General features: G+C 33.4%; 1 protein-coding gene across 1 annotated transcript; it reads right to left on the bottom strand.

Annotated features, from left to right (window-relative positions):
- Positions 1 to 281: 281 nt before the first annotated feature.
- Positions 282 to 2,676, bottom strand: LOC148999635 (uncharacterized). The gene is made up of 4 exons (XM_089140330.1): positions 1,860 to 2,676; positions 1,315 to 1,557; positions 624 to 778; positions 282 to 368 (listed from the first exon to the last, which is right to left on the bottom strand). Exons 1-4 carry the CDS (start codon positions 2,674 to 2,676, stop codon positions 282 to 284), a joined length of 1,302 nt encoding a protein of 433 aa, XP_088996456.1.
- Between the last annotated feature and the right edge of the window lie 7,117 nt (positions 2,677 to 9,793).

Genomic DNA, 9,793 nt, shown 5'->3' with positions numbered 1-9,793 from the left:
CAATGATAGCGTACAGTGGGAGCCTCTCTTGAGATCGCCTTCCATAGTGGTGAGTCGATAGCTGAAAATTTGAGAGGGTGGGATCTCCTTCCTGTGCCATATTTCTCATTCAAAATGGTTGCCCACATTGAATCTTGTTGAAGGTACCCCCATGCTAATTTCATAATAAAAGCTCGATTCATTTTGTGAAGACTTTTGAAACCTAAACCGCCATTCTTCTTCGCTTGACACATGCCCTTCCAACTTACTAAATGGATTTTCCTATGCTGTGAACTATCTCCTCAAACAAAGGATCTTGTAGCTTTCTCAATCTCACTAAGTACACCCTTGGGTAAACTCATCGATTGCATAGTGTAGTATGGAGTCGCCTGCAAAACAGATTTGGCCAAAACAATTCGCCCTGCTAATGACAAAGACTTTACTTTCCATGATGATAACCGATTCTTTACTTTGGAAATAATATAATGGTAATTTCCTTTTTGATTCTTGCCATTCCATATTGGTACACCTAGATAGCATCCGATATCTTCTGTTATCGAAAAGCCACTAGTGCTAGCAATATTCCTTCTTAATTGTCCTTCTACATTTTTTGAGAAGTAGAGGCAAGTTTTTTCCATACTTACTTGGCTTCCTGAAGCACTGCAGAATTTATTCAAGCAATCTTTAATATTACCAATTTGCTCCATAGATGCCTCAGCAAAAAGAACTACATCATCCGCAAACATGAGGTGGGAAATCCCTTTACCATCTTTACGGAATTTGAAGGGGATCCATCTTCCTGCATCAACATAATCTTGGATAATATGCGTCAATCTTTCCATACATAAACAAACAAATAAGGAGATAGCGGATCTCCCTGGCGGATCCCCCTTGAGGGTTGGAAAAATTCTGTCAGTTCACCATTCGAGAGAATATTCAATTTAGAAGTTGTCACACACATCATAATAACTTGAATGAGATTCTGGGGTACTCCGACTAAAGTTAGAGACTCAGCAATAAAATCCCACCGAATTCGATCATAGGCTTTTTCCAGATCAATTTTGATGGCCATATATTTGACGTTTCTGCTACTACTTCTCATTGAGTGAAAATTTTCTTGGGCTATAATGATATTCTCCTGGATGTAGCGCCCTGGCACAAAGCTAACCTGATTTGGGGATACTAGACTTGGCATGAATTCCTTCAGCCTATTAGTAATGACTTTTGTTAAGATTTTAAAGCTAACATTGCATAAAGAAATAGGCCTGAACTGAGTGATTTTCTCAGGATTCTCTACTTTAGGAATTAAAGTAATGAAAGTTTCGTTAAGCTTACTATCCATTCTTCCTGCAAAAGCATCTTTAATGGTATTGTAGACAACTTTTCCAGTAATAGCCCAAGTCTTCTGATAGAAAGTAGCTTGAAATCCATCTGGTCCAGGGGCCTTCCAGGGGCCCATTTGTTGGATAGTCTTGTAAATCTCATCGTCAGAAACATTCGAGCCTAACATAGCAAGCCAGTCTGCATCCAGGATTGGGTAGCTATGATTAGAAGAGATAGGGATTACCTCTTGAGTGTCTGTAGAAAAAAGGTTTTTGAAATAATCTGTGACATGTTGTTTAAGCAAATTAGGCTCATGAACCCAATCGGCATCACTGTTTCTAAGTCCCTCAATCCTATTTCTTCGCCTTCGAACAACCGTAGAAATATGAAAATACTTAGTATTCCTGTCTCCTTGTATAATCCAATTTTTTCGAGATTTTTTTGTGCCCACATAATCTCCTCTCTACAGAGGATTCTCTAAAGATCAGTCTGAAGCTCTTTTTCAAGTCTTATTAGGAAAGGGTTTGGCAATCCTGAATTTAGTTTTTTCTGAATACCTCCCAAACGAGCATTAAGTATACGCTTCTCTCTGTCTAATCTGCCAAATGAATTCTTATTCCATTCCTTCAAATTATCTTGCAAATAATCAAGAGCTTCGATAAACCTGGAACTCTCACTCCACCCCTTCCGAACCACTTCTTCAAAATTGTCATGTGTAAGCCACATAGCTTCCATGCGAAAAGGACGATATCGCCTAGGACCCTTACTAGGATGGATGTCAATCAATAAAGGATGATGATCTGATTTAATTCTAGGAAGTACCTTCACCAAAGCATCCGGATACCAGAGTCTCCAATCCATTGTACACAAACCGCGATCAAGTTGCCTGAATACACGTCTGAAGCCTCTCCACTTTGGACCAATCCAGGTGAATTTTGGTCCTGAGAAGCCCAAATCAACGAGGCTACAACGGTTCAAGTTCTCTCTAAAGAAAGAACATCTTCTCATAGACAAAGGAGCTCTACCTCTAGTCTCTGATGAGTCCAGAATGTCATTAAAATCACCTGCAATAAGAGTTGGTGTCTGAGATGTGCTTAAGAAAGTGTGGATGTCCACCCACCCTTGTCGACGCTCAGACTCGATGGGACTAGCATACATAGCTGCTAACTTCCACTGTTTACTATTACTTTGATCAAAAACATCCATAATCAGAAATTGACTGTGACGTTGACGTAAGGACACTTGAAACTGCTCATTATATAATATAAAACAAATTCCTCCAGACATCCCAACAGCATCACTCTTGAAGCTCAATGCCCCTCTGAGTTTTTTAATGACTCCATCCGCTCTAGAACCACTAATTCGAGGTTCCATGATAATCACACAATCTGGATTATATATTTTTTTATAAAAATTCAGCGTGGTAACAAATGTTTTACTACCAGCTCCCTTGCAGTTCCAAACAAAAATCTTCATAGGAAACTTGAAGAAATTAACAATCATCATCCATATGCTCATCACTCCCGTAGGGGTGATTTAATTCTTTATTAGAAAACTCATCTCCTCCAAAAGTATCTCTATTAATTATATCATCAGGAGGTTTTCCCAATTCGCCTCTCAGAGACAATTGTTCCACCTCCATTTGATTGTCCGTAGCAGGGTTTACCATTATATTCCATTGCAAATTAGGATTCAAATTCTCCTTTGCCCCTAATTTGTCTTGCGAACTCATTATTTGAACACTTTCTTGGGATGCTTTATTTTGGATAGAGTTTTGCACACAATGGATATCCTGGGAAAGTGTTTGATTCTTGCCTCGTATCTGTCCCAATTTGTTTTCCTGTAAGTTGTGCACTTCTTGACAATCTCCTATGCTAACCGGTTTGTGACAGTGAGCATTCTCCCTTGGACTTCGATCTCTTTGTGGAGACCTTTCTCTTGAAACAACTTTAATCGTCTCCGGAACTCTAGAGACATCAGAGTTGGTTTGGGACTCAATGACCATCTCATTAGGCTCATTCGTCATTAATGCTGCAAATCTAGATCCCGTTGTTGATCCAACTGCTCCATTCCCAACATGGGTTGGATTGGAATTTCCCCTTCCCTGATCTCTGTTTCCGGTTCCAAATTCACTGCCACTAACTCTTCGATTATCCTTTCTGAATTTCGTCTTTTGAGCCTGCATCCAAGGACCGTAAGTGTCATCTGGAGCCAAAACACCCTTCTCTTTTTCCTTCAACTTAGTTAATCTTGCAACCACCTCTTCCTGCACAACCTCTGATTCAACATTCACTACCTGTTGCACCATTGAACATTGCTCCTTTTGGTGTCCAAATTTCCCACAAGAATAACATAACAAATGCATAGACTCGTAAAGAATCTGATGTATCCATTTATTCAACCTAAATTTTGATAATAATGGTTTAGTAATATCTACTTCAACACATACTCTGGCATACTTACCTCTCAAAGCTTGCTTTGTAGTGTCATCAACTTTGATGACTTTCCCTACTCGACTTCCCTATCTGTGGAGGAAACGAGTATCAAAATATTCAATTGCCACACTTGGGAATCTCACCCATACTATCAATTTTTTTAGTATCTCTTCCTCTGCTTTAAAATTCGGTTCCCACCTCCTTACAGATAGATAGTGATCATAAATTATCCATGGCCCATCTGTAAGAACTCTCTGGTAATCCTCCTGTAAACTGAACTTTGCAATGTAAAAAGCATTACCTATGTCAATCAAATCTAGGGCACCACTTGGTTTCCATAGCACATTGATTCTTCCTAATAAGGTTCTGTAACTAACAGTTTTCCCTACTAACTTAATAATCAAAGAAAGTTCCCAAGGTTTCCGGATTCTAACATTTTCTTCCTTTGTCAGGGTGATGGTAGGGCAAAAATTCTCCTCTCCCTCAAGCAAAAATGAATCTTCCTCATCATCAGATTCCCATTCAGATGAGACGGCAGCAAGGAAATCCTCTCGATTCAAATCTTCTGTCCATAGTATCGTCTTTCCCATGTAACAATTGGTTCCCTAACAACAATTGAGCATAGGATTTTTTCAAGGAAATATCTGTTGAGTTCAAGTCTCCAGCTCCTCTCTTAACCTTTTTATTACTCCGACGAAGTTGATCGAGTTCTTCCACCGACGAAACGTCTCCTCCGCCTCCAGCCATCGATTCCGCAAACCCTATTTCGCCTCCAGCTCGATGCAAAGATTTCGGTTGGCTGAACAAAGTAATAGAATATGATAAATTAATTATACTTTGATTCGGTTCTTCCTCTGGGTTGCCAACGTGTGTTGAAGAGAAACTAAGCAATGTTTGGTTCTCACTTCTCAATAACGTGTTTGGATCTCACTTCTCAATATTGTCAGATGTCACTTTAATTCAACTTAAACAAATGTCAATTCAATTACTTTGGTATGTACTATGATTATAATTTATCTTCTTTCATACTTATTATGAATTGCTGCATTTACTTTGGGAATAGAGCAAAACCAGTAAAACGAGCTTCATGAATTTTTTTTATTAATAATTTCTTATTTTGCCCAGCCACAAGGAGGCATGAGATCAATTCAAAGTATCTTTTAAAATCTTTTTCATGATATTGTTGTTGTGATAGCACATTTGAAGCATGAAAAGTTAAAAAATATTCTTTTTTCCAGTACGTCATTATCAATAATATTTTCTCCACATAATTTCAATTGAGAACTAATTTTAAAAACTATTAAATTGTACTCATTTCACAGTTTCAAATCTTGTAACTTTAAGTTTATCTAACAATATTTGTGATGCAAAACTAAAAATCACTATATACAATAAATAAAATCATCATGTTGAGATTGATTAATGACAAACCACAATTGTCAGGGCAACCTGAAGTATTGCATGGCCGCATAGGCTACTATAAGTAATACAACTTTTTAATTTTATATGATTATCCTTATAAGCAATATAAATTCCATACCAATAAAATATTGAATATTATGCTAATGCAAATCTAATAGGATAAAATCAACAAGTAATAAAACAAAGCATGAGATATAAATTATATACCAAAATACATATATACACAACTAATAATTATCATGATACTTAACATAATTACTAAAACAAGTGTCTAGAAACATAAAATAAAATGTAAGAAATGATAATAGCAAACCATCACTTATTACAGAAAAATCTAAGAAATGAAATCTTGAATCATAGCCATATTTTAAATTTTCTATTATCACAACAAATATTCATATATTTTCAGCTTACTATATAAATGAAATTTCTAAACACATTATTTAAATTATAAAAAATAAATAAAATGACAATCCCCAAAAAGAAAAAAAGATTCATTGATAAAATTTCAAAGAAACTTTATTATACTAATAACACTTAATGACCTAATATCTTATTATTTGTTTGACTCTAAGATTCAATAAACTACATTATAATATTCGCAAATACCAAATTGCAAGTTAATAAATATGCATTTTGTCATCTTATAGACGTATCTACTAAAATCATATATTATCTGAATGGTCTACATGATGGGTGAATGTGCCCATCGATTTCACTCTGTATACTTTTCAAAAACATAGAATGTTCAATTTCAACTTTAGCTGGTGAATATCTAATAATAATTTCCCTTGAGAACAACCAACATAAAAAAATTCACTTAATTGAAAAATCTTTTGGTTCTTTAATAAATGACAAATGAATTTTCAATAATTTTCGTATCATACTTGATCCAAGATGGTCCAACCGGTCATGCCAAATAATTAAACTATCGGAATCAATTTTCTTTTAATTTACTCAAGCATGTGTTTCAACTATGCGAATATTTGTGTAGTATAAATTAGGAGAAAATATTTAACACTTTTGTAGTAATGTGTAGATATTCACTTTTGCCATTATTTGTATTCTCAATCTGATAATCATTTTGACAAATAGCTTTGAAACTTAATAAGTTTTTTTTTAGACTTATTACAAAATAATGCATTATTTATAGTCAATTTGATTTCCCTAATAATAATAGATCAACTCTTCCGGAGCCCTCAACTAATGTTATATTACCAATTATTGTATGAACATTGATTCTCACAACATTAAATAAGAGAATTTTTTTCTCTCAATATAATATGCATTGTAGCACATTAAAAAGTATTTAAATTCTTCATCAAAATGAAACAAAATATATCAAAAGATATATAGAAAGTCAATAATAAAAAACTTATAAAGAAAAAAGATTAAATTTAAGATAAACTAACATATGAGATGAGATTAGTGGAGAAAATAATTACAAACTAGCATAATATCAATTTTATTTTTATTTGAACTCCAATAATATATTTTCAAAGGAGTCTGCAACATCTAAATGTGTAGTATTTATGAGACCATCAAAATCATTCGCATTATGAGCAAAATTTGCTTCAATGTTATTATTTTGAAAAGCTATATTCATCTCTACATTATATTCATTCCTTTAATTGAAGCTTGACAAAACTTAACAAAATATTGTGGAATATAACAAATACGTGCCCAATATATAACATTTCATACTACATCGATGACATATATTATCTTTACTCCTTGTAGAGTTACATTGAGAATCCTTATTTTTTTTATTTATTTATATATAATGATGGTAATTATTCCGTCTTTTTCCTTGTCCACTTCTACAGTCATGACCATAATTATAATTTTGTATTCCTTCAAGCATATCATGAATTGATGTATTCACTTTAAGGAGTGGAGCAGAACCAATAGAATGAACTTAATGATTTTTCATTAATAGTCTATTATTTTACTCATCTACAAATATACATAATATCATTCAGAGTATTTCTTAAAACTCTTTTTACAATATTGTTATTGTAACAATACATTTGAAGTTTGAAAATTTGTTGGCAAGTCTTCATCAATAATATTTTCCCCACATAATTTCAATAGATAATTAATTTAAAAAACTATAAAATTGTATTCATTTATAGTTTTAAATTTTGCAACTTCAGGTGCATCCAACAACATTTGTAGTACAAAATTCGCAATCACAATATACAATAAATAAAACCATCATGTGAAATTGGTTAATGATAAACCACAATTGTCAAAGCAACCCAAAGTGTTGCATGACTACATATGTTACTATAATTAATACAACATTATAATTTTATATGATTACGCTTATAAATAATATAGATTCCATACCAATAAATACTGAATATCATACTACTACATATCCAATAGAATGGAATCAATAAATAATAAAACAAATATATAAATTATTTGTCAAAAAATGCACACATTTACACAACTAATAATCATTATGAAACTTAACGTAATAATCAACTCAAGTGTCTAGAAACATAAAAGAAAATAGAAGAAAGGATAATAACAAGCCATTACTTGCTACATAAAAATTTAAAAATTGAAACCTTAAATCATAGGTCATGTTTAATGAATTTTCTATTATCATATTGAAGATTCATATATTTTCAATTTATCATAAAAATAAAATTTCTAAATATATTATCAATAAAATTTTAAATCACAAAAAAAAAAAAATGACAATCACCAAATTACTTAGAAAAAAAAAAAAAAAAAAAAGAAAGATTCATGCAAGTATTATAATATTTTAATTTTTTTTAACATGTTTATATATTGATAAAACTGTCAAAGAAATCATATTATATCAATAAAACTGAATGATTTAATATCTCATCATTTGTTGATTATAAGATTCAATAAATCACATACTTTAATCATAATGCACTTACACTCCAAGATGCAAGGCAAACTCCATTGTTCACAAAAATGTGTGGGAAGATCGATCGTCCTTTTCATCTTGGAATAGAAAACATAGTGATACATAGTCTATCGTTTTTTTCTTCTCAAAACACAATACTTTGAGCGAAGTTGTGCTGATAATGTGTTATAAAATAAAGAAATATATTCAATATAAGAATAATTAGGACAAGATGAGTTCAACTCTTTTATTGAGTTATTCATTACATATTTATAATGGAACTAACATTTTATCTGATATGGAAATATCATAGTCTATAAAAAAATACAATATACGACTCACACACACTATAAGATGATCTTGATATGGAATGACGGATTGTTAAGATCTTCGGTTAATATGGGAATGCGGATTGTCAAGATTGCACGCTAAAATGGTTGAGATCTTTATTTGGAAGTTATATATTTTCTTATGATCTCTTTAGGAGTAATGGACATCTATAAATAAATATTATTTATAACATGTATTATACCATCAAGAGTGCGTGGGTGACATAGCGCGTATGCAAGAGCCACACACGGGCGGGAGCGAACAAATCGTTTAATCTCCTCACCTTTGATCACGTGATTTTTTTTTTTTTTTTATTTTTTTTAACCCTCAAGATATTTTGAAGGTCAGGGCTTTTGTGATCCGGCTGTCCAAATTACCAACCTTCCTGTCCCGTCACCAAGAATACAACCAAGTCACAGACTTTGTAACTGAATAGTCGAAACTCTTCCTGGAAGGACCACTTATAGTGTTACACTCCACATAGCATATGCTAGCTGGTGTATTTCTGCAGTCCAAAGGTTTCCCCTTGGCAGGACCTATTAGAAATTATGAAACCAGGTTTCGTTCCTATCAGTCCTTAACATGAGTCTGGCTTGAAGAAGTTCAAGAGACTGGAAGAAGAAGAAGAGGTCTAGAACAGACTTATAAGATACACAATTCCTAACGATCTCAATCCTTATTAGGTAAGTGAAGACATAGAGTAAAACACATAAAATTTAATCTTTTCAACAATTTTAAAAGGCAGTTACTCCGAATCCTTCGGTGCACCATCCATGCCTAGCTTTCAGAAGTCTATCAGAGCTAATGTCCAGCCACAACCAATTGCCCCGACGCACACAAAGAAGCGGGACTTATGTTGGAATTTAGGACTAGCACATCGGATCTTAATAGTTTTCTAAAATTAAACTGGTCTTACTTGGAGGAATTTATGCCAGATTCATCCTTGTAACAGTAATTAAAACTTGTTTGAAAGATTAAAAAAAATGAATACCAAAAATTTACAAGAGTAGGAATTTACAGATGAAATGCATACCACTTTTCACCAAATTTAGCGGCAGAGCCGACCATTTATGGTTATGTGGTCTAATGAGATGCATGAAAAATTATCGAGGGGCCTAGGAGATGAAGGAAGCACGACTGTAGGCTATTCATCCCAAATCCTTCCTCGAAGAAATTAAAGAAAGAAATGAAAGAAGTAAATATACATATAAAGTGCATGATGATGCATGATGTCAAAGTTTAGAGGGGCCTAAGAGAGATGATAGAAGCACGACTGTAGGCTTTCATCCTCAAATCCTTCCTCTAAGAAATTAATAGAAAAAAGAATAAAAACAGAGGCACAAGATGAGCTAAATCTTAACCACTTAGGGTTCCCTTTCGGGATCCCCGAAGTGTTAACTAAATACTAAGTAGA

This window comes from Hakea prostrata, chromosome 11 (genome assembly GCF_041222555.1).
Source record: "Hakea prostrata isolate BN-2017 chromosome 11, UWA_Hpros_2, whole genome shotgun sequence".
Taxonomy (NCBI): domain Eukaryota; kingdom Viridiplantae; phylum Streptophyta; class Magnoliopsida; order Proteales; family Proteaceae; genus Hakea; species Hakea prostrata.
Note: the sequence above shows the minus strand (reverse complement) of the source record. Positions and strands in the feature narration are given on the sequence as shown.